The 26,889-nt window shown below is 37.0% G+C and overlaps 1 protein-coding gene across 1 annotated transcript in view; it reads left to right on the top strand.

The window, feature by feature from the left end:
* LOC117025153 (phosphatidylinositol-binding clathrin assembly protein-like) overlaps positions 1 to 26,889 on the top strand; it is a 48,011-nt gene that overhangs the window by 11,005 nt on the left and 10,117 nt on the right. The window contains exon 9 of the mRNA XM_033110934.1: positions 3,610 to 3,689. Within this exon, the coding sequence (XP_032966825.1) occupies positions 3,610 to 3,689 (80 nt within the window). The remainder of the gene's footprint in view (positions 1 to 3,609; positions 3,690 to 26,889) is intronic.

Here is a 26,889-nt window from a genome sequence, read left to right as displayed (position 1 = left end):
CTTTATGTGAATGGATGCTAATCTGTTAGGTACAGGCTCGCTAGTTTAAGGCTGACCTAAACCCTTCTATTAAGAGGGAATCTCCCTCGTTTCCACAGCTGATCCGTTCTGCCTCGGTTATGACACCATCTGGGGTTCACAGAGCCTCCTTCTGCTAGCAGCTGTCTGTCCACCCCTCTCCTTTCGACCATTCCGCGCCCGTCGTGTTGGGAGCGACTCCAGGAAACTCACGCGGCAGGGTCTGCTGTGTCTGCAATCTGTCCGCTGCACTTTTCATTTTTCACTACAATAGTCCAAACACACGTCTCTGGGCCACACCCCTCGCCAAAGCTCCAGGGGCACAGACTCAGGGACCTACTCGGCTTCCATCCTGACGTGCACCTCGATGTGTTTCCCCACCATCGGGCCCCACGCGTTTCATGGTTTGGGTGGGTGGAGGGTAACTGTGCCTCACGAAAGAGGTCACGGCCCACCTGCAGCAGCTCCCTTTGGTTGTCAAGCACCTTGGAGAGTTTAAAGTTTTCAGTGATTCTACGCAGTTCTGCTAATCACGTCTGCTGACCCTGGGTGGCAGCATTTCCACAAATTTACAGCTGTCAGTGAATTGTCTGAAAGCTGAAAAACACTGTTTCCAACCAACATTGTTCAAATACTGATAACTTTTGTTATTACTTTGTTTTGTTTATTTTTTTGTCAGTTATTTTGTTATATATTTATTGAGTGACTGATGGAGTGAACCAGAAATACTTCGTCCATGTGCCAAAGTGGTGTTTGTCCTGGTAACACTGGCAGTCCCCTGATCATTTTTGGGGTTCCCTCTACCCCTGCTTGCCCATATGTTTGAACCTTTGCGGTTCATCCTTGGCCCCAGACTTCCTGGTCTCCCCACTGCAGACGTACCAGTGGGCTCTGACAAGGGACAGTTTCCCTAATTCTTTCATGCTCCTGGTGCCCATGTGGTTAAGATGCATCCCTAGGAAAGTCTTGTCCTGGTCCCCACATGTGGCCCTGCAGGAGAATCCCTCTGAGTGCATTTCTGCTTGGCTGCCTTGTTCTGGCAGCTTCCGTACACTGAGTGGTAGGTACCCAGGCTCCTCTGACTGTTTGCAGGCCCACATGTTTGTTGCCCTTCTTTATACCTCTTGTGCCATTGTAATCATTAATAATACTCCCCTTTTCTCATAATTGTCCCGTACCCTGCCCATAGTTCTGTAAACAATTCCTTCACCAAACCCTCCTCCAGCTGCCAGTTCAGTGGCCAGCTATGTCCATCTCCATCTTTGCCACAACACCAAACTTCCATCGTCTCTCACTTTCCAGTCTGCCTCCGTATATTCTGCCCTGCTGCTGTTTGTTTTACACAATGCAGCCATAATGCCCATCTGACAGCTTGTGAAAATCAGATCTGACCATTTCACCCCTCACTTAAAAGCTCTCCAGTGGTCACCCAGTATTCTTAAGATAAAGTCCAAACTCCCAACATTGCCTTTCATTTAAGGTCCTGTGTTGCCTAATCCCCACCTACTCTCCAGCTTCATCTCACTCACACTTCCTTTTGCTTTCTCTGCTCTCGCAGCATGGTTCATCTATATTCTTGCTCTGCGCCATATGCCCTTCCCAGGGCCTTTGCACATGTTCTCCTGCCTACAATGCCCTTTCCTTTCCTGCTATCCTCCTTGTCTACTACGTAGCCTTCATATCTCAGCTTAACTGTTACTTTCTTCAGGAAGGCTTCCTTCCCTGACCTCCCTGACTTGGTCAGATCCCCCCCCTTAAACGCTGAGTATCATGCACCTCTCTTTCATAGCACTTTTCACAACATTTTTTCTCTTTTTGTTGCATGTATTTTTATTCATAATTTTGCATAATCACTTGTTTATTAGTTTCAGGAGTGCAGAAAAAGATAGTGATTAGACATTTCTATAGCTCACAAAGTGATAACTTTGATAAGTCTATTACCCATCTGACACTATACATAGTTATTACAATATTATTGACTATATTCCCTATGCTGTACTTTATATCCCCATGTCTATTTTTTAAAATTATAGTTGACATGCAATATTATTTTTATTAGTTTCAACCACTATTAGTATAGCATAGTGGTTTATAGACATTTATATAATTTATGAAGTGATACCCCTGTAAGTCTAGTACCCACCTGGCACTATACATAGTTATTAACAATATTATTGATTGTATTACCTATGCTGTAATTTACATACCTGTGATTCTTTTATAACTACCAAATTGTGCTTCTTAGTACCTTCACCTTTTTCACCCATCCCCCAAACCCCCTCCCTTCTGGCAACCATCAAAATGTTCCCTGTATCTATGGTTCTATTTCTGTTTCGCTTGTTCATTTATTTTGCTCTTTAGATTCCACATATAAGTGAGATCATATGGTATTTGTCTTTCTCAGTCTGACTTATTTCACTTAGCATAATGTCCTCCAGGTTCATCCATGTCGTCGCAGATGGTAAGATTTCCTTCTTTTTTATGGCCAAGTGATATTCCATTGTATATATATACCACCCCTTCTTTATCCAGTCGTTTATTGATGGGCATTTCGGTTGTTTCCATTGATTTGACATTTATTCTTGTGATTATTTGATGTCTCTACCCCCAGTCTTGTAGACTGGAGCTTCTCAAGTCATGAAGCCTGGGAACAGGCTATTTTTGCACATGGCTGTATCCCTAGTGCCTTGTGTATAGTAGTTTATCAATAAACTTTTCCCACTGAGTGACTGGACCAGAAGAGAGATGGTGGGCTATATAGAACGCTTATGTGGAATTGACCTTACGTAAAACGTCCACTTTTTCCATTTTTAATGGGAATGGAGAATGAAAAGATGCATCCACATTCAGTGAACAAATATTAATTAAACACTTACTGTGTGCCAAACACTTAAGATTCATCAATGAACAAAAACAGAAAAAAATTCCTTTCTTTGTGGATGTTTATATTCTGTTGCCAGGAAACAGACAATATACATATAGAAAGAAACTGATAATTTCAATAAAGGTAAGTGCTGTGAAGAAAAACAAAACATAATGAGGGTAAAGAGACTTTGGTAGGTACTGCTTTATATACAGTAGTCAAGGAAATCACTGTTGAGGAGGTGACATTTCAGCAGAGAACAGAAACCATGATTGAATTTGCTAATATGAGTGAGATTCTCTCTGTCTCTCTTTTTTTCTTTGTTTCTCTCAGTTTCTCTCTCATCCCTTCTCCATCTTCTCCTCTAGGGTTAATGTTTTACTTTATTTTATGACCTGGCGATTCATGAAGGAACCACAATGAATGATTTCAAGCCCAATGTCTTTTCCAAAGTGGATAGACATTTTATCAGTTCTTTGATCATTTTAAGAGGCTTTTTTGTTGTTGTTTTTAAAGAATGTATGTAAAAAGCATAGTTTGAAAATATGATTTGGTACCAAGATGCTACCTTTAATAATGAATTGACTTGTAGCTTTAATTGATTATTTAGCTTTAATGCATTTGCTGTACAGGTGTCTTAATTTTTGTTCAAATCTTTTTTGTTGATGGAGTATGAATTTGCTAAGAACTATCAGAAAATAGCTCTTTCATAACAACTTTATTTTTAGACACCCCACAGTTTAATTGAAGCACTGAAACAGCATTTAAATTCTTTAGAAGAGAAAAATGAAATTTTTCCTCCTAACAGGTAAGTTCATAAATGTCTGAGTATATGTTAATATTGTTTCCCTCTAAATAATTTCCCTCATTTTGACAACATGAGAGTGAATAAATAAATTATGGGCTTTGAATATGATGGAATACTATGCAGTAATCTTAAATGGTAATAGAGAATAGAGTTTTTCAGCCTTTTGTGGAATTCCATACCGTTCACAAGGGTACAGCTTCCCAAAGGAACGTCTTTTATTACATGGAGTGATTTCCAAAGTCAGAGATTGGGACTGACTTACCTCATTCTTTTGAAGAATTTGATTTCCTTACTTAGAGGTTCCCCTAGTAAGAGTAAATGTTGTAGATGATTATTTTTTTTATTCATAAATTGGTGTTCTTTTTTTTTTATTAATTTCAGGTGCACAAGACAAAGTAATACTTAGACGTTTATCATTTATATCCCTCACACTGTGTGAACCTCCCTCCCCCCATCCACTATCCCTCTGACATCGCACGGAGCCATTACATTTCCATTGTCTCTATTCCTAATGCTGTACTTGGCTTCTTGTAAGTATATACATACATACATATACATATACATATACATATATATACATATATACATATATACATACATATATATATATATATGTATATATATATATATATAATTATAGTTGGCATTCATTATTGTTCAGCTTCAGGTGTACAGTGCAGTGATCAGGCATCTACACCATCCCTGAGGTGGTCTCCCAAATGGGACAAGTGTCCATCGGGTACCCTACAAAATCCTTACAACATTATTGATTACATTCCCCAAATTAATTTTCAAAACCCCGTGGCAATCTTGTGGTTACTGACTGTTTTCTAATCCCCTCACCTTCCCCCTTTTCCCAAACCCCCCTCCCATCTAGCAACCCTCAGTTTTTCCTCTATATCTCCAAAACTGTTTCTGATTAGTTTATTCACTTATTCTTTTCTTTAGATTCCACATATAAGTGAGATCATATGGTATTTGTCTTTCTCTGTCTGTCTTATTTCACTTAAGATAATGTTCTCTAGGTCCATCCATGTTGTTGCAAATGGTAAGATTTCTTTCTTCTTTATGGCTGCGTAATGCTCCATTGTATAAATGTACCACAGTTTCTTAATCCAGTCATCTACCGATGGGCATTTCGGTTGTTTCCATGTCTTGGCTATTGTGTATAATGCTGCAATAAACATAGGAGTGCATAAAGATTTTTGAATTGGAGTTTTGGATTTCTCCGGATAGATACCTAGGAGTGGAATTACTGGATCATAAGGTAGTTCCATTTTCAGATTTTTGAGATACCTCCATACTGTTTTCCATAGTGGCTGCACCAATCTGCAATCCTACCAACAGTGCACAAGGGTTCCCTTTTCTCCACATCCGAGCCAGCACTTGTTGTTTGTTGATTTATTGATGATAGCCATTTTGACTGGGGTGAGGTGGTATCTCATTGTGGTTTTTATTTGCATTTTTCTGATGGTTAGTGAGGTTGAGCATTTCTTCATATGTCTGTTTGCCATCTGTATGTCCTTTTTAGAAAAATGTCTCTTCATGTCCTCTGCCCATTTTTAAATTAGGTTGTTTGTTTTTTTGGAGTTGAGTTGAGTGAGTTTTTTATAGATTTGTGATATTAACCCCTTATCAGATATATCATTGGCAAATATCTTTTCCCATTCAGTAGGATCCCTTTTTGTTTTATTGATGGCTTCCTTTGCTGTGAAAAAACTTTTTAGTTTGATGTAATCCCACATGTTTATTTTTTCTCTTACTTCCCTCGCACGAGGGGATATATCAGTAAAAATCTTACTCCGAGTAATGTCTGTGAAGTTTCTTCCTATATTTTCTTCTAGGAATTTTATGGTTTCAGATCTTACATTTAAGTCTTTAAGCCATTTTGAATTTATTTTTGTATATGGTGTAAGGAGGTGGTCCAGCTTCATTTTTTTGCATGTGTCTGTCCAGGTTTCCCAGCACCGTTTATTGAATAGACTGTCTTTACCCCACCGTACATTCTTGCTTCCATTGTTGTAGATTAAATGGCCATATAGGCATGGATTTATTTCTGGACTCTTTATTCTGTTCCATTGATCTATGTGTCTGTTTTTATGCCAGTACCATGCTGTTTTGATTACTATAGCCTTGTAGTATAATTTGATATCAGGTATTGTTATACCTCCCACTTTGTTCTTATTTCTCAAGATTGCTGATGCTATCCGGGGTCTTTTATGGTCCCATATAAATTTTAGGATTATATGTACTATTTCTGTGAAAAATGTCGTTGGTAGTTTGATAGGAATTGCGTTGAATATGTATATATATTGCCTTAGGCTATATGGACATTTTAACTATATTAATTCTTCCTATCCATGAACATGGTATGTGTTTCCATCTATTTGTATCTTCTTTCATTTCTTTCTTCAGTGTCTTATAATTTTCTGAGTACAGATCTTTTATTTCTTTGGTTAAATTTATTCCTAGGTATTTTATAGTCTTTGGAGCAATTGTCAATGGGATTGTTTTTTTAATTTCTCCTTCTGATGTTTTATTGTTGGTATATACAAATGCAACTGATTTCAGAATATTAATTTTTTGTCCTGCTACTTTACTAAATTCATCTATCAGCTCTAATAGTTTCTTGGTGGAGTTTTTAGGGTTCTCTATGTATAGTATCATGTCATTTGCATATAATGACAATTTTACTTCCTCCTTACCGATTTGGATGCCTTTTATTTCTTTTTCTTGTCTGATTGCTGTGGCTAGAACTTTCAGCACTATGTTGAATAGAAGTGGAGAAAGTGGGCAACCTTGCCTTGTTCCTGATCTTAAGGGGAATGGTTTTAGCTTTTCCCTATTGAGTATGATGTTAGCTGTGGGATTATCATATATGACCTTTATTATGCTGAGATATGATCCCTCTATTCCCACTTTCTTAAGGGTTTTTATCATAAAAGGCTGCTGGATTTTATCAAATGCTTTTTCTGCATCTATCAATATGATCATGTGATTTATATTTTTCATTTTGTTAATGTGGTGTATCACATTAATTGATTTGCGGATGTTGAACCACCCTTCCATACCAGGGATGAATCCCACTTGATCATGGTGTATGATCTTTTTAATGTATTGCTGAATTCTGTTCGCTAATATTTTGTTGAGGATTTTTGCATCTATGTTCATTAGAGATATTGGCCTGTAGTTTTCTTTTTTTGTGGTGTCTTTGTCTGATTTGGGGATCAGGGTGATAGTGGCTTCGTAAAAAGTGTTTGGGAGTCTTCCCTCCTTCTGGATTTTTTGGAAGAGCTTGAGGAGAATAGGTGATAATTCTTTTTTGAACGTTTTGTAAAATTCATCTGTAAAGCCATCTGGTCCAGGGCTTTTGTTTGTTGGGAGATTGTTGATTACTGATTCAATTTCCCTGGTGGTAATCAGTCTATTCAGGTTTTCTGTTTTTTCTTGAGTTAGCCTTGGAAGGTTGTACGCCTCTAGAAAATTGTCCATTTCTTCCAGATTGTCAAATTTGTTGGCATATAGTTGCTCATAGTAATTTCTTAATTTTTTTTTGTATTTCTGCGGTGTCTGTTGTCACTTCCCCTTTTTCATTTCTGATTTTATTAATTTGGGTCCTCTCTGTCTTTTTTTTTAATGAGTCTGCCTAAAGGTTTGTCAATTTTGTTTATCTTCTTCTAAGAACCAACTCTTGGATTCATTGATCTTTTGTATTGTTTTTCTGGTTTCTATTTCATCTATTTATTGCTGAAATAAATAAGGAGATCTTTATTATCTCCTTCCTTGTACTCCCTTTGGGCTTATTTTGCTGTTCTTTTTCCAGATCCCTTAAGTGTGAAGATAAACTGTTGATTAGTGATGTTTCTTGTTTCTTTAGGTAGGCCAGCAATGCTATGAATTTCCCTCTTAGGACTGCTTTCACGGCATCCCATAGATTTTGGGTCATCGTGTTTTCATTTTCGTTTGTCTCGAGATATCTTTTGATTTCTTCCTTGATCTCCTGGTTGACCCATTCATTATTTAGTAACATGTTATTCAGCCTCCATGAATTGGTGTGTCTTCCAGTTTTTTTTTCCTGTAGTTCATTTCTAATTTCATAGCACTGTGGTCAGAGAAGACAATTGGTATGATTTCAATTCTCTTAAATTTATCAAGACTTGTTTTGTGGCTTAACATATGGTCTATCTTGGAAAATGTTCCATGTGCACTTGAGAAGAACGTGTATTCTGCAGCTTTGGGGTGAAATGTTCTGAAAATATCGATTAAATCCAAGTGGTCCAATGTGTCATTTAAGGCTTTTGTTTCCATATTGATTTTCTGTCTGGAAGACCTGTCCCTTGTTGTCAGAGGTGTGTTGAAGTCCCCTATTATGATAGTGTTACTGTTGATCTCTGTCTTTATGTCAGTCAATATCTGTTTTATATGTTTAGGTGCTCCTATGTTGGGTGCATAGATGTTTACTAGGGTTACGTCCTCTTGTCGGATCAATCCCTTTATTATAATGTAGTGCCCATCTTTGTCTTTTAATATGTTCTTAATTTTAAAGTCTATTTTGTCAGATATAAATATTGCAACTCCAGCTTTTTTCTCATTTCCATTTGCATGAAATATCTTACTCCAACCCTTCACTTTCAGCCTGTGTGTGTCTTTTGATCTGAGGTGAGTCTCATATACAGCATACACAAGGATCTTGCTTTCTTATCCACTCAGCCACCCTATGTCTCTTGATTGGAGCATTTAATCTGTTTACATTTAAAGTGATTATTGATAGGTACAGAGTTATTGCCAGTTTTAAATTTGTAGTTAGATTGTTTTCATCTTTCTTCTATTTACAGAAGTCCTTTTAGTATTTCTTGCAATGCTGGCTTGGTGGTAATAAATTCCTTTAGCTTATTCTTTTCTGGGAAGCTCTTTATCTCTCCATCAACTTTAAATGATAGCCTTGCTGGATAAAGCAATCTAGGTTGTAGGCCTTTATTTTCCATCACTTTGAGTATCTCCTGCCACTCCCTCCTGGCCTTCAATGTTTCTGTAGAAAAGTAATTTGATAGTGTTATGGGAGTTCCCTTGTATGTAACCCTCTGTCTTTCTCTTGCTGCTTTTAGGATTCTCTCTCTATCTTTAACCTTTGCCATTTTAACTATAATGTGTCTTGGTGTGGACCTCTTTGGGTTTATCCTGGTTGGAACTCTCTGCACTTCCTGGGCTTGTATGTTGGTTTCCTTCATCAGGTTGAGGAAGTTTTCGGACATTATTACTTCAAATATGTTCTCAATCCCTTGCTTCCTCTCTTCACCTTCTGGTATTCCTATGATGCGCATGTTGTTGCGCTTGATGTTATCCCAGAGGTCTCTTAGGCCATCTTCATTGTTTTTTATTCTTTTTTCTTTCTGTTGTTCCGTTTGGGTGATCTCTGCTACCTCGTCTTCTAAGTCTCTGATTCGATCCTCTGCTTCATCTATCCTGCTGTTAATTCCTTCAAGTGAGTTCTTTATTTCGGTAATTGTGTTTAGTTCTAACTGGTTGTTCATTATGATTTCTACATCTTTCTTTATGTCGTCTCTAAGCTCCTTAAACATTCTTATCATCAGTGTTCTGAACTCTGTCTCTGATAGGTTGGTTACCTCTGTTTCAGTTGGTTCCATTTCTGGGGGTTTCTTCTGTTATTTTATTTGGGACGTGTATCTTTGTTTCCCCATTCTGGCTGACTCTCTGTGTTTGCTTCGATGTATTCGATGGTAGATCCCCTAGAGTTCTTAGTTCTTGCTGGGTTATCTTATGTAGTATGTGTCCTTTGTATTTGACTTGCACTACTTTGTTCTTCTCCTCTGTGTGTGCTCCAAAGTGACTCTTATATTGTGTATATTGTCCTATTAAAGAAGATCTTTAATTGCTTTTCACTTGTGAGTAGGTGGGGTTAACTCCTAGGCTGACTAGTTGTGAGACTTGGCTCTGCCCACCGCAGGATGTTCTGCTATGTGAGGGTTGACCACTTAAATGTGGTTTGGCTTCTATGGGCTCTTGTGCCTGTAGAGAATTCCCTCTGGGTGTGTCACTTGTAGGTCAAACCCGGTAGTACTCTGGTTTGGTCTGGAGTTGGCCTCTGGGTATGTTGAATCTTGTGCCTCTTAAGCTGGGCCCTGGTAGGGCAATTTCAGAACAAAGCAAATCACCGAGCACAACAACAACAACAACAACAAAGAAAAATCAAATACATTCACATGTAAAAACAACCGACAACCCCCACTCAACACATGCAAAGATATCAAAGATATAAAGACAAAACAAAAGGAAACAAAGCAAAAAGCAGCGCCAGTCTTGGCTTAAGCCCACCAAGTAATCTCCAGGTTGTCCTCTGCTGTACCAAAGAGTCCTCTGCGTATTGTGCAGGCAGAGCCGGTCACCTGGTGCCCAGAGTGACGTTGGGACTGCAGATTTAGATGCGTGGGGCTGAGGGGTCTGGATGGTAGTTTCTACAAAGTCAGTGCAGTTTCTGCCCTTGCCTGCACATATGCGCACTGAGAGTAGCCCTACCAGCCCTGTGTCCAGTTCTCCGGAGTCTTAGGGCACTTCTTCCGTGTGTGTGTGTGTATGTGTGTGTGTGTGGTGGGCGGGAGATTTCTGAGCTGCTGAAAGCCCAGAGCTGCATCTGCTGTTTACTGCTGATCCCTGGGAGTGCCTCCGCAGTTGTAATTGCCCTGCCCTACGCAGGCCAGAAAGGGTGGGGGCTGGTGATGGAGGGGTCTTCTCTCTCCCAGCCCACCCTTGTCACACTCTTCCTGCAGGCCAGAAAAGGTGGTGGCTGGGGCTGGAGGAGTCTCTTCTTTCCTAGCCCAGCAGAAATCACACTCTTCCCAGCCTCTTCCCTGGGTCAGAGCTGCACGCCAGTCTTCCCAGAGCCTGAGAACTAAGGCTCCTCTGTAATCTGACACTACTCAGTTCAGGGGCCAGTTTAAGTCTCTGGAAGGGCAGGGGTAGGATTGGAAGAGCAGGGGGAGGGGCCCAGGTATGGAGTTCGTGTCCTTTATCCAGCCTAGGGCCCAACTGGAGGTCTCAGCTGAGGTTATTGCCTCAAATGCTGGATATGCTGCCCCCTCGGTGGGAGAGATCAACTGTGGGACGCAGGGAAAGTGCCCACTTCCTGGCTTTTGTGTTCTCTGTTCTGTCTTGGGATCCCCTGCGTCTCTGCAGCGTTTCCACCTCCGCAGATGCCGGCACGTTTCCACAGCCGCAGATGTGGGCCGCATCTCCATTCCGCTCCCTTCCCTCTTCCCCTGCTCGCCCAATTTGCCCACCTTCAAGTAATCCTTGCACGAGTCTCTTAGCTGTTCTGCATGATACGCAGAGTCTTTTGATGGGTTATAGATGTCCCATTTGTGATAAGATCGAGAGGAGAACTCAAAAAGTGTGCCCCGCTGCCACCATTCCTATGACGTCTAGATGATTATTTAATGGCATGGCAAACTGTTTATCCACAAAACATTGTGCATAATAATATTCGACACATACATGTGTGTGTTTACACATACACACGTAAATATACTCCATATGTAAAGTCAGACAATAAAGTTTGCAAACTCATCCTAGAAAAAGTGCTACATACCTCATTGCTGAATATTACTATGGTCACCTTCGAAGTACTCCCCTTGGGAAGCTATACACTGATGCCTGTGCCTAGTCCACCCTTCAAAGCAATTTGGGAACTCTTTTTCTGGAATGGCCGTCAGAGCTGTCATCGTATTACCCTTGATGTCCTGAATGTCATCAAAATGTCTTCCTTTCCATATTTCCTTTATCTTCGGGTAAAGAAAGAAGTCATCGGGGGCCAGATCAGGTGAGTAGGGAGGGTGTCCCAACTCACCTGATCTGGCCCCCGGTGACTTCTTTCTTTTTTGTTTCCTGGCTAAAAACTCCCTCGCACAGTGTGGTGTGAGCTAGTGCATTGCCACGATGCAAGAGCCATAAATTGTTTGCAAAAAGTTCAGGTCATCTAACTCTTTCACGCAGCCTTTTCAGTACTTCCAAGTAGTAAACTTGGTTAACTTTTTGTCCAGTTGGTACAAATTCATAATGAATAATCCCTTTGATATCAAAAAAGATTAGCAACATCAGTGCAACAAGTTCGTGAACTTAATTGTCAGGACTTGTGTGTATATACATACAAATTGAATAATAGAAATTTTGAGGAATATCACTTGAAAATGTTCATGTTAGCTGTTTCTGAGTGGAAAATTGTGGTTTGTTTCAATTTTCTTTTTTGTACTTTTCAGTATTGTCCAAAATTTTTGTAAGGGTCATGTATTATGCATTCATTCTACTTTTAGGTTATGTTGTTTATAATTGATTTATATAATCGCCTGTTAGACAAGTCCGTTAACTATTTCTTAATTATCTCTTTATCACAGATGTATAGTTAGTGTGTAGTAGGATGGATGGATTAATTGGTGGATGGATGGATAGGTGGATGAATTAAAGAAATGCAGGAAATGAAGGCTCAGCTGGGTTTGATATATGTAATTCTATTTATTCTCCTGTGTGCCTCACCTTTCTTGTGATCTCTTTAAGTCTCCAGCATGCATTGCGTACTTCCATTTCAAATAGACCAGTTGTGAAAGTTTCACCAAACAGAGCTCGGTTTGCAGGTAATATAACTCTATTATGTGATTATGTCAGTAATTATTGAGGACAGGATTACAATCTTTTCTTCCACTGCTTAGCTACCGACTTTGTCTGCTGCCTCTTCCTGAAGCAGTCTTTCACCTAACAATTCCATTTCTAGGAATTTACCATATATGTTCACAGTTGTGAAATGATAAATTAATAAGGATATCATTTGCAACATTGTAATAGCAAAATGACTGTCAATAAGGAGCTTGTTTTCATGTACTAAAATGGAATGATCTCTAAGATGGATTGTTAAGTGGAAAATGAACAAGATGTGAAACAAAGTATAGGAGTATGCTATCATCTTTGTTTTTAAAAGCAGAAAATAGAAACAATATATATGTTTTTACAATTTCTTTGAAAAAAAGAATCATACTTCTGTAAGGATATACAAGAAATGAATAAACTACACTTCCTCTAAGAAGAACTTGATGGCTCATGGAAAGAGATGGGTGGGAGAGTCTTTACTGTATACCATTTTGTACATGTAAATAATTGCTAATTAAAAGATTACTAGTACAAAGAAACGTGCACGTGTGCGCGCGCACACACACACACACATACATAAAGTGTGACACCTTATAATTCTTAACATGTAAGTCCTTTGTAATATCTTAAGGTTAGTTTGCGTCATACTTCAGTAGTGTGCTAGATATATAACTTATACCAACTTACAAGAGCCCGTTGTTAAATTCTCAGGAATTTTGCAAGCTGCTTGATGGTACTTTGGTAACTTGAATTTGGTAACACCACAGAAATGGACAAACACTACAAAACAGGCCTTTTTTCTTTTTTTTGAGAGCTGGTTGTTATACATTTACTGGCACGTGACTGCTCATAATCAGGCATATTCTGTTTGTTAGTGGGTGATTATTTTTCAGTGACGTTACTTGATCCTCTAGACACATTGAGCTATATTATCATAAGGTCTATATGCATCTGAAGTAGTTTGCTTTTAATTTAACTCAAACACTTAAACTGTATTTATTTTAAATGTTGCTTTTGTTTTTCTTTTGTGCATATATTCCCAATGGATACACCTTCTTCAATTTCAACATGTGAGTATAACCAAAACTATGATAAACTTAAGTCCCGTGAGTAAAACCATATATATACGTATAGTGAAAACTGTATATGTATAGAGTAAAACCATATATATATACATATACATATACATGTATATGTATATATATACACACATACATATGTATGTGTGTATATATATATATATATATGTATATATATGTATAGTGAAAACTATATTTGCTCTATTTCCAAAAGAGTGACAACTTTTCTGAGTCCCTATGGTTTGGGAATCATTAGTGCTTACAACAGATATTACAAGATGATTAAATGTAGTGGTTGACAAACTGTGGATTCAGCCTGCTGTAAACATGAATCCAAAGTAGAGTATAGGGTGGGTAGGGGATCTACTGTTACGCTGTTGTAAAGGCCTATGGACCTGATTACCTACAGACCCAAACTGACTGCTGGTGATCTCCACACATGCCACCCAGAACACTTGGCCCATAGAACTATAAAACCAGAGTGCGTGGGTTCAAATTTCACTCTACCATTCATGGACTTAATGACCTTGGGTAGGCCACTTAACTTCTCCGTGCCTCAGCTGCCTTATCCTTACAAGGTTGCTATCAGGATAAATGATTCAATACGTGTAGTGTGCTTAGAACAGGGCCTGACCCCTGTGTAACTTAGAAAAGGACTTTTAAATTTCACATATAGAGGGATCTCCTAATTATCTTTTTTGTTATTGAATTCTAGCTTACTTGTGCCATGTTAGAGAACCTTCTCTGTAATTTCAGTCCTTTGGAATTTGTTGATACTTGCTTCATTGCCCAGCATATAATTTTTCTTTTCTTTTTTTTTTTTGTAAAAGTTTCACGTATACCTGAAAACTGTATCCTGTCATTGTTGGGTACAGTGTCAATGAGGTTGAGGTTGTTAATTGTATTGTTCAAATCCTCTATATCTTAATTGATTATTTTTTCTGCTTGTTCTTATAGTTACTAAGAAAGGTGTGTTAATAGTTCCCCTATTTGCTCTTGAACCGCTTTAAGTTCTTTAAGCAGTTATGTAATACAGATCAGGTTTTTGTACCCATCGCAGCATGGCTCTTGTCAAAGTCACCAGTGATCTCCATATTGCAAAATCCAATGTTAATTTCTCAGTCTTCATCTTACTGGGACACCTCAACAGCATTGGACATAGTCCATCACTCTGTCTTCTTTGATACACTTTCTTCAGTTTGCCTCTTGGTTTTCTTCTTATCTAACTCTTGGCTCTTCTTTTAGACTTTTTTCACTGACTCGTCCTTATTTCTCTTCTTTATCTATACTTACTCATTTCCGAGATAACCTCATCCAGGCTCATGGCCTTAAATACCATTTACATGATAAGGAATCCAAAAGTAGTATCTCCAGCTACAGCCATTGCTCTTAAACTCCAAAATTGTATATGCAAGTGTCTATTCAATGGTTTCACTTGCATATGTAGTAGGATTTCAAAACTCAGTATGTCCCAAACTAAGCTCCTGATACTCCACCCCAAACCTGCTTTTCCCCATCTCAGTTAATGGCGAACCACAATTCATTTCTTCTACTCTCTCAGGCCAAAGCTTTGGAATTACCCTTGACTCCCTTCTTTCAGTCACACCCCACATTTAGTCCATCAGGGGTTGACTTAATCTTCAAAACATATCCAGAAGTTGAACACTTCTCAGTACCTCCAGTGCTACTGCCCTAGTCCAAGTTACCGTTATCTCTTACCTGGATGACTACAACAGCTTTCTTACCACTTGCTAGCTTCTGCCTTTGCCCACTACAGTCTGTTCTTTACATAGCAGTCAGAGTGATCTCATCAAAATACAAGTGAGATAGATCATGTCTCCTCTGTTCAAATCCATCCAATGGCTTCCCCATTTTAGGGAAGTTGACCTGAGATGGTGGCCTCAGAGAAAAAGCCAAAGTCCTTACAATTCTTTCCCAGGCCCTCCATTGCCTTTCTGACTCCTTTGATCACTCTGGCTCTAGACACATTGGCCTCCTCACTATTCTTCAAGCACACTGAGCACACTCCTTCATGCAGGCCTTTGCTCATGCTGTTCCTTCTGCTGGATCCACATGGTTCACTCTCTTACATCCTTCGCTTTTTTTACTTAAAAGTCCCCTTCTCAGCGAACCCTTTCTATCTAAAATTTAAATATCCCCATTCCTCACCAGCATATCATACCCCTTTCTCTGATAATTTTTCTTTGGCAGTTAGCACGATCTAATATATACTTTATTTCTCTTGGTTATTTTCTGTCTCCAGGGGAGTGTAAACTACACCAAGGCAGGGATTTTTATGTTTTTGGTTTTTTTTAATTCACTGCTGTATATTTAGCTCCTAGTACAGTGCCTGGTACATAACAAGTGCTCAATTAAAATTTATTTAATAATTAACTTAACATGACTTTATTTATACTCATTAACCTAATAATTTGAGGCCCTATTAGTTTCTAATGGGAAGGTACATAGAAGTCGTTACTGTATTGATATAAATTTGGCTTAGATTTTCTTCTAATTATGTCTCTCACTTTCAGATTATTTTCTCTACTTGATATATTACAACCAACATTACCTTCATAAGACCACACACCTGTTGAAGCTAGATGGCAAGGTGAACCAATGATAGCAAACAACCTGCACAGCTCCTTTTCTAGCATTGTAGGAAGTAAGTGTCCATTTTTAAATGAGTAAATAAATATTTTAAGAAAAAATATACAAAAATAGTGTAACTTTTGTGTCTGTTTTCTAAAACAGGACTTATCTTTGAAGACATCCCCATCAACAAGTAAGTTTTATTATTTAAAAAGGACGGCCAGTAAATATGTACATGTTAGAGGAAGGAACTCATGAGAGTAACAACTAGGAAATAATTACTTTAAATTAGCTATGGGAATCATTTGTTGCAAAACTCTCTAATATGTGAATTTTTTTACTTAATTAAAGTAGAGAATTTATTTGTTATATACTAACTCAAGTTTTACAGAGAAAGTTCTTGGTTAAAGTATATTGTATTACATGGTTCTCCTCATACCCCCATGACAATCCCTCTATGGTTCATTTGAAGGATCTTCTTTTTCTAGGCATGTTTTAAATACTGGCATTCCTCCTAGGTTTTGTATTCTTGGTTCTTTCCTTACTTTATGATATAGAATGTGTTAAATGAGTAATACTTATTTTTTATTAAACAAAGACAATAAAACTACCAGGTCAGCATCATACAATAATACTACTTTAGTGAGTGAATCCTACATTTTCAGCCCTCCACCAAAAAAAGGAGACAAATGGAAACCAAAAGAAGGCAGAAGTAATAATAATAACAATATTAATAATGTGGAATGTGAGGTTAAAAGCACTAAACAGAATAAGGAGGGATGTCATATAATGATAAAAGGCACTATTTATGGAGATAGAATGGTCTTAATAGTGTATGCACAAAGCTAAATACATAAAGCAAAAATTATTAGAAATACATGGAGAACTTGAGAAAAATGCAATTGTAATGGGCGATTTCAAACCACCTCCTTCATTATTGGACATATCTAATAGATAAAACACAAGTAAAGACATAGAGGCACTTAAATAATACACAATGAATAAATAATAAACTTGTGTGTGTGCACACATACACAGACAGAATGTTCATTTTTTTAAAGCAATCACACAGAAACCTTAACAGAAAACTAAAGAATTTTACAGGCTACATTCTCTCATAATCCAGTAAAATTAAAAATAATTAATAAATAATTGACCATGAAAATCTTAACTACTTATAAATTTAAAAATATAAACCTTTTGCCAAAGAGTAAACCAAAAAGCAAGTTATCAACCATTTAGATGTACTGAAAAAGAGAAATTCATACCAAAACTAATGGAGCACTGTGAGAGCTAAGCTCGGGAAAATTTTAATCATTTTTTAAAAAGAGAAATTAATAATTTAATATTTGATCTTAAGAAAGTAGATATAAAATAATAAAACAATATATTGGGTGACTAAATTTATAAAGATAAAAGCTTAAATTAATAGAATTGCAAACAGAAACAAATAAATCCAAAACTTATTTCTTTGTGAAGTCTAATAAAAAAAGCTCCTCTGATTAAACAGAAAAGAGAATGTAAAAGTATACAACATAAGGAATAAGAGAGCTGACATACATCCCAATAAATTTTAATTAAAAAAAAAGAGAGAGAGCTGACATAACCAGATATAGGAGAGATTAAAGTAATTATGGGTGAATACTTTGTACAACTTTTTGGCAACAACATATTTGAAAATTGAGAGGAAATTGATTATTTCTAAGAAAAATATAAACAACAAATCCATCCCAGAAGAAGCAGAAACATATAGAGAACAATTACCACCTAAGTTTTTCAAAAAAGGAATTGAAGATCCTGAGTTCATCGCTGAGCTTTATCTTGCCCTTGAAAAATAGGAAAATTCAATTCCAGGCTATAGAAAGAAGGGAAGACCCACAATTCTATGTATAAAAAGACATAACCTTAATATCAAAGCCCAACAAAGCGAGGAAGTTGCTGACCCATCTCACTTACTCATTATAGATGTCAGAATTCTAAATAAAATAGTCACAAACAAAATCCAGGAATACATTTTAAAATCCTATTACCTGTACAGACTGCCTCTTTACTCTTGGAGCATGCTGTGTGAAACACCCTGTCTGGGATGGTAGCAGTAAGGGTGGTATAATGAAAAGTGAATGCGTCTGGGACATGTTTTAGAGGCAGAGTTGATAGCCCTTGGTGTTAGAGGTGAGGGGAAAAGATTGATTGAGGGATGGTGTTTAGGTTTTTGCCTTGAGCTACTTACTACATGGATGATGGTGTCACATATTGTGATGGGAAAGATTGGAAGAGAAATAATTTAAGTGGGTAAGTTGAATCAAGAGTTCTGTTTTGACATGTTATGTTTGAGATATGTATTAGACATCCAAGAGGCAGGTAGACATATGAGTCTGGATATTAGGGCTGGAGATAAAAAATTGTGTCATAAATGTGGTACTTAAAGCCATAAGACTAGGTTTACTCATCTTCATCTTGGTAGAGAATAAAGTGGATAATGGAAGGTCCAGAATTAAACTTTCAAAACAACCTAATATTGTAGAGGTTGAATGCAGAAGGTGTCAAGAATAGAGGAAAACAAAGCACATAGATAAAGATTAAATTTAGATAATTCAAATGACAAATATTGAATAAATATGAGCTTTTAAAGACAAGACCTATATCTTAGAATTAACACTAAAGTGTATGCAGAATAGAGTATTAAATGATTTGGTGGAGGAGATGAAATAGATGTGAAAGATAAAGATAATAATCTTAACCACTGGTATAGAGTATAGGTTCCTAGTCCTGCCATTAATTGACTGTAGGACCTTAAGCAAGATACTTGCCTTCTCTGAGCCTCAGACTTCTCATCCGTAAAATGAGAGTTTATACTACTTCCTTCACATGATTGTTATGAGAATTAAATGATATTTAAGATTATGAAAACACCTAACAGAACCTAGTAAGAATAGTTGTCCAATAAGAGTTTATTTCCTTTTCTTTCTATTTATTCTCTTATTTATTTCCCATCTCCCGTTATTTTTCTCCTAGTAACTCTAATTCTATGAAGCAGATAAGTAAAGCATTGTTTATCACAATTTTACAAATAAGGAAAGAGGTTGAGCTACCTAATCAAGGTTATACAGCTAGTGAATAGCCTAGTGGGGCTTAGAATTCAATACTTTTCTTACCCTACTACCCTTTTGACCTACCACCATGGAGAATACTTGTTTGCTTTTTTCTCTAAATCTATTAAAATAGTTTAGAATAGAACATATTCATTTAAGTCACTTTATTTATGGGAAATTGCTACTGTTGAATTCTTTCTGTAAACTCTCAAACTTTATTGGGAAATTTAAATTTGGCATTATCTATCAAAACAAAGCTGAAACATTTAGTTTTGTAATGATAACTTAATTTCATGTAAAAAATAGCCAGTGGTCTTTTTTTGCCTTTGTTTTGTGATTCCTTCCTATCTCTTATCAATTGGTAAGCATAAAGATTGTCTCAAAGGCCATATCCTGACTAGATGTTTAAATGGTAGCTTTGTCATTCCTCCAAATGGGCTTATTTATAAATCCCATTTTAGATTTGACATGAAATGGCATCAATCTTCAGAGACGGATATTGCTGATGAAATAAACTGGCATTTGAGTGTCTGCACCTATACATCAGCCTTCTGGAAGCCCATTTCTAGTTCTCCTGCTTCCTACATGGTAACATTTGTCATATATTATTACCTTACTTTTTCTTTTAACTTTTTTGATATATATGCATAGAAATTTGTATGAAGGGAGTAGAGCAAGAAATGTTATCTTTTTAAACAATTTTAATATATTGTGCTAAGATTTGTTGTCGACATATTAAGCTAACTGTTCCACAAATTAAAATGTAAAACTCAGATTTAGGACTTCCGTAAGGTCTATAGTTCTCTCCCCATCACAGAATCTTCACTTTCACTATTTTGCTCCACATTTATTGAGCACCTATTAGGTAACAGGGACCGTGCTGAGAGCTAAAGATACAGGAGCTGTAGGGCAGATAGACATGTCATCACACAGAGGCATTGAATATTATAAGTGTGAAGGTGGAATACTTAAGAGGGTGTGTTGGTTAATTTCATAAAGGAGCTGAACATGAGGCCAAAGGAGATGAGGTGAGTTGACAGTCACTGATTGGCAAATGGGGCCTTCTAAGTAAGAGGGAGCAGTGTGAGCAAAGGCAGGAAACTCCATGGGCTGTTCGGAAAACTGGCTATAACATGTGGGATGGGTGCAACAAGAGGTAAAGCTAGAGCATTTAACAGAGACCAGGTCTCGTAGGAACTTGTATAGGAGTTTGGGCTTTATCTTATATGCAGTGGGGAGCCAAAGCTATAACATGACCATGTTTACGTTTCTGAAAGGTTACTCTGTGAGGATTGTGAAAGATGGATAGTCGGGAACTGAGACATGGATTGGGCAAGTCAGTTAGAAATATTTTCAAGTCATCCAAGCAAGAGATCTAGAGCGGCCTGGTATAGGATGCTAGAATGGTGTCAGTGGATCGAAAGAGAGATTTAAGAGATAGGTATGCAGATAGAATTGATAGGAGTTGCTAAGGGATTAAATGTTGAAATATGGGTCCTTAATCAATTATCTACAATTCTAAAATTCAGAAAGCTCCGGAAAACAAACATTTTCTTTAAGTTTGTAACAAACACTTTCAGCTGTAAAACTTTACCTGGATTATGAGGCTATAGTCATTAATTATCTCACTAAGTGTAAGTGTTGATGCATGAATTTTGCATTTTGCTGCAGAAATATTACTGTCTTTGATTACAGGGTGCTATTCCAGCTTCCCTGGGGCGTTACTAATATGTTCTATGTGTAATTTCTAAACTACAAAACGTTCTGAATTCCAAAACACGTTTGGCCCCAAGGACTTAAGGATGTGAACCAGGGCTATTTTTGTATGATTTTGCTTTAAAACTCCATTGGTCCAACTGAAGGAATTGCATGCTTAATACAGGACATAGATGACGAAAAATCTAGAAAGGCTATAGGAAGTTTTGAGTTTGGAGTAAAATGGACAAGCTGCAGAAACAACATAACAATTTGGGTCAAATTTATGTTCAAAAAGGTATGAAGAGTATTCCCTTATTTTCCTTTTTTAAAAATAATTTTTATTTCTCAATTACAGTTGACATGCAATATTGTATTACTACTTTCAGGTGTACAACATAGTGATCAGACATTTATATAACTTACGAAGTGATCACCCTGATAAATCTAGTACCTCACTGGCACTATACATAGTTATTACAATATTATTGACTATAACCCCTATGCTGTACTTTACATCCCTGTGACTCTTTGTTTTTCAATTACAATTGACAATATTATTTTGTATTAGTTTCAGGTGTACAGCATAGTGGTTAGACGTTTATATAATTTATGCAGTGATCACCCTGATGTATCTAGTACCCATCTGACTCCACACATAGTTATTATAATACTATTGACTATATTCCCCATTCTGTACTTTACATCCCCATGACTATTTCGTAACTGACAGTTTTTACTTCTTCTTTTTTACACTTTACTTATTTATTTTGACATTCAATATTATTTTATATTAATTTCAGATGTACAGCTTAGTGGTTAGACATTTATATAATTTAAGAAGTGATCCCCCTGACTAGTCTAGTACCCACCTGGCACTATGCATACTTATTACCATATTATTGACTATATTCCCTATGGTTTATTTTATATCCCCATGACTATTTTGTAACTACCAATTTGTTCTTCTTAATCTCTTCACCTTTTCACCCTGACCCCTAACCCTCTCACATCCATCACCCCAGAAAATCTAGTACCCATCTGACACAATACATATTTATTACAATATTATTGACTATATTCTTTATGCTATACCCTACATACCCATAACTGCTTTGTAACAACCACTTTATACTTCTTAATCCCTTCAAATTTTATACCCATCCCCCTACCCTCCTCCCATAAGGCAGCCATCAATTTGTTCTCTGTATCTATGAGTTTGTTTCTGTTTCGTTTGTTCATTTATTTTGTTCTTTAGATTACACATATAAGTGAAGTCATATGGTATTTGTCTTTTTCTGTCTGGCTTATTTCACTTAGCACGATACCCTCTAGGCCCATCCATGTTGTCACAAATGGTAAGATTTCATTTTTTATATGGCCAAGTAATACTCCATTTTTTATATGTACCACATCTTTTTTATCTAACTGTCTATTGATGGACACTTAGGTTGCTTCCATATCTTGGCTATTGTAAATAATGCTGAACATAGGGATGCATATGTCTTTTTTTTTTTTTAAAGATTTTATTGGGGAAGCGGAACAGGACTTTATTGGGGAACAGTGTGTACTTCCAGGACTGTTTCCCAAGTCAAGTTGTTGTCCTTTCAGTCTTAGTTGTGGAGGGCGCAGCTCAGCTCCAGGTCTAGTTGCCATTGCTAGTTGCAGGGGGCACAGCCCACCATCCCTTGCAGGAGTCGAACCGGCAACCTTGTGGTTGAGAGCCGGTGCTCCAACCAACTGAGCCATTCGGGAGCTCAGCTCAAGGTGCCGTGTTCAATCTTAGTTGCAGGGGGCAGAGCCCACCATCCCTTGCGGGAATCCAGGAATTGAACTGGCAACCTTGTGGTTGAGAGCCCACTGGCCCTTGTGGGAATCGACCCGGCAGCCTTCAGAGTTAGGAGCATGGAGCTCTAACCGCCTGAGCCACCGGGCCGGCCCTGCATATGTCTTTTTGAATTAGTGTTTCAGATTTCTTCAGATAAAAACCCAGAAGTGGTATTTTAATTTTTTGAAGAATCTCCATACTGTTTTCCATAATGACTATACTAATTTACATGTCCATCAACAGTATACAAGAGTTCCTTTTTAAGCCGTCTGGTCCTAGGCTTTTCTTTGTTGGGAGGTTTTTGATTACTGATTCAATCTCCTTACTAGTTATAGATTTGTTATTCAGATTTTCTCTTTCTTCATGAGTCAGTATATTTTTTTTAATCACTACAAATTAGACATAAGTATTATGTTTTTAGAGTCAGTGTTTGTTTAGATTAAACTACACTATTTGCCACTTTCTTTCTCATCATTCCTTACTGCATTTTATATCTTCCGTGTGGGATCACCTGAAGTACATCTTCAAAATTTTCTTTATTTGGAGTGTATTAATGGCCAACTCAATTTTTGTTTTTCTGGGTATCCCCTTCTAGTTTGACAGTTATTTTATTTTAATACTCTAAAGATATCATTGCACTCTCTCTGGATTCTACCACTACCATTGACGAGTCAGCTTTCAGTCTGATTATTTTATGTTTGTAGGTATGGTAGACAGAATAATGTCCCCCCAGAGATTTCTACCTCCTAATCCATGGAACTTCTGAATATGTTTAGTTACATGGCAAAGGTAATTAAAGTTGTAGATAGAATTAATGTTGCTAATCAGATAACCTTAAAATAGGGAGATTATCATGGATTATCCAGGTGGGCCCAATATAATCACAAGGGTTCTTAAACGTAGGAAATGGAGTCAAGACATTCAGCGAAAGAGGTGTGATGATGGAAGCAAGTTCAGAATAATGCCACATAGCTGGCTTTGAAGATAGAGTAAGGAGGTCACAAGCCAAGGAATGTAGGTGGCCTCTAGTAGCTGGAAAGGGTAATTAAACAGATTCTCCCCCAGAGACTCCAGAAGGAATGCAGCCCTGCTGACACCTTAGTTTTAGCCCAGTGACACCCATGTCAGACTTCTGACTTCTAGAACTGTAAGATAATAAATTTGTATTTAAGCCACTAAGTTTGAGGTAATTTGTTATGATTGCAATAGAAAACTAATACAGTAGATATTCTCAACTGTTTTATTGTTTTTAAGATTTTCCTTTTATTTTTAAAATTTTATTTATTACTAGTTTTAGGTGTACAAAACAACATAGTGATTAGACATTTATATAAATTTTGTCTTTTTCTAATTAGTTTTACAATGATACTTCTAGGGGCTGATTTATTTATTTATTTACTTACTTACTTACTTGTCCTGCTTAAGAGTCATTTGGGCTTCCAGAATGAGGATTGATGATTTTTCTCTCAGTTCTAAAAATTCTTAGCTATTTTATCTCTAAATATTGACTCTCCTCCTTTCTCTCTAGTGCCTTCACTGGTACTCCAATTAGACTTTTTTAGGCCTTCTCTCTCTCCTCTCTGTTTCTTAACATCTCTCTCATATTTTCCATTTTCTTATCTCTATGTGCTTCATTCTGGGTAATTCCTCCAAATTTACATTCTAGTTTACAAATTTTCTCTCCATATCTGTCTAATTTGCTATTTACGTGTACCTCATCCATTGAGGGTTTGTGTTTTTTTTGTTTTTTGTTTTGGTAAATTTTATTGAAACCTAACAGTCATATAGAAAAATGTACAAAGGAGTTTTCATTAAGTGAACATATCCATCTTCAACAAAGTCCTCCTATCATTCAATCCTTCTGTTAAAGTTTTTATTCCATGAGTTATGGTTTTCATTTCTAAGAGTACATTCTTATTGTCTGTTCTTTTTTCATAATATCCTGTTCATTTTTCAAGAACACAACATTCATTAATATCACTCTGAGACTAATAACTAAAAATGTAATGTTCTCTTCTGCCTGAGTCTGAAACCGAGTAGAGCCTATCTATCATCTGTGTGACCTTGGACAAGGTACAGAACCTCCACATGCCTCAGTTTTCTTACCTGCAAAATGGGGATAAACATGGCACCTATCTTATAGGTTGCTATGAGTATTAAAGGAGGCAAAACACATAAATTGCTTAGAATAGTGCTAGGTCACAGTAAGTGCTTAATAAATATTATCTCGCAATATGATGATGGTGATGGTGATGATGATGATAGCAATTTTGTGGCACAGTACTCCCACCCACTAGCATATGAAACATAGACTATTCGAGTAAATCCCCTCAGCCCTCAGAAAGAGACATGAAAATAGGAAAGCAAGGAGAATAAGCATTCCTCCTAACAATGATGAAGATGCTCTGGGGGAATTGTGAACATGCTGGGCATACTTCTCACTTGATAGAAATTTCTAGACCCTTGCTGCACTTGGTTACTTTCAAGCTTTAATGTTCATATGACTCACCTGGGAGTTTTGTTAAAATGCAGAAGGTCTGGATGGGGATTGAGATTCTGCATTTCTGTCAAGCTCCCAGCTGATGTTGATGCTTCTGGTCCATGGATCAGACTTTGAATAGCAAGTCTTAGAGGAAAATACCTGGTAATAGGGCACAAACAGCAAGAATAGAAACTATTCATGAGACAGTTACCAATTTTGGCTCAGAATATATATATATATATATATATATATATATATATATCAAGTATGAAGAAAAAAGTGACGGTTGCTAGATGGGAGGGGGTTGGGGGATGGGTGAGAAAGGCGAAAGGATTAGAAAGTACAAATTGGTAGTTACAAAATAGTCATGGGGATATGAACTACAGATTGGGGAATATAAACAATAATGTTATAAAGACTATGTTGTAAAGTCAGATGGGTACTGTACTTATTGGGGGATCACTTCATAGATTATATAAATGCCTAACCACTGCACTGTACACCTGAAATTAATATAAAATAATATTGAATGTCAACAATAATATAGATAGATAGATAGATAGATAGATAGATAGATAGATAGATAGATATAGACATATATAGATATTGTCACAGGATGTAAAGTGCAGCATAGGGAATATAGTCAATGGTATTGTAATAGCTATGTATGGTGTCAGATGGATAGTAGACTTGTTGGGGTTATCACTTTGTGAGGGCTGTAAATGACTAACCATTATGTTACTTTGTACACCTGACACTAATAGTAAAATTAAATTCAATTTAAAAAGAATGAGGAACAATTTTTTATAGCAGAATTAAGAGCCAGGTTGTAAGAATACTTTCAGAAAGATGAGAAAGATTGATATTAAAGATGTGTTTCTGCCTCTTTGTTCAAGCCTTCTGGCCAGTCACCAACCCTCTGGGGTATGTCTAAGGTCTAAGACCACTATCTCTCATGTTCTATCAACTAGCAGTAGACGGTGACTAAGAGAAGGATTGAAGTTGTGACTGGTATCAGCAAGGAGACTAAATCGGGGTTGATAATTGGATGTTACACTGATAGTACTAAATATATTACTCTGCTTTTCATCTGTTGTGATGAAAGCCAAATTATCTTCATTTTTCACATTACTTCATATATCCAAAAGATGTCATCACCAAAGACTGGAAGGAAACATTGAAAAATTAAGAAAGTTTTATTTGTTAGAGGTAGTGAGATTGTGGTTGAACATTTTTTCTTTCATTTTGTTTTGTGATGTTATCATTTTACTTATGCAGTATAAAAAGAAGAGTCATAACTCTTTCTTTCTTAGCTAAAAGTTCCTGTTTCTCTTGGGTGTGTGACGTCACCCAAGCAAATTCTCACTCGTCAGGAAAGTTGAGCTCCTGTGAACTCTGCTATAACTTCCAAACAAACACCATACCAGTGATTAGAAGTCCTTGACCCTCCTGATTTTCTCATGTTCAGGGAAAGATCATTGTCCTGGCTGTAAATGGTTCACTATATTTGTTCTCAATATTAAATATATAGCAGACTGTTTTCCTGTATCTTATAATATTTCTTATGAAATGTAAGTAGAAAATGTATGAGATAGTAACTGACACTTTGCTTCAAGGTACCACCTCCAGAGACCTATTCAGTGACTTCAAAGCAAGTGGCTTTATATAGAATGGTAAGAAAAAGTCCTTTTCAGATATCAAGAGTGAGAGATACAGTTCAAACTCCCCATGATTTGCACCAACAGAAAGCAATATGATATAGATAATTTAAAATGGAAGG

The sequence above is a fragment of the Rhinolophus ferrumequinum genome, chromosome X (genome assembly GCF_004115265.2).
Source record: "Rhinolophus ferrumequinum isolate MPI-CBG mRhiFer1 chromosome X, mRhiFer1_v1.p, whole genome shotgun sequence".
In the NCBI taxonomy this organism is placed as follows: domain Eukaryota; kingdom Metazoa; phylum Chordata; class Mammalia; order Chiroptera; family Rhinolophidae; genus Rhinolophus; species Rhinolophus ferrumequinum.
The sequence above is the reverse complement of the archived record's forward strand: the minus strand, read 5'-3'. Positions and strand labels throughout refer to the sequence as shown.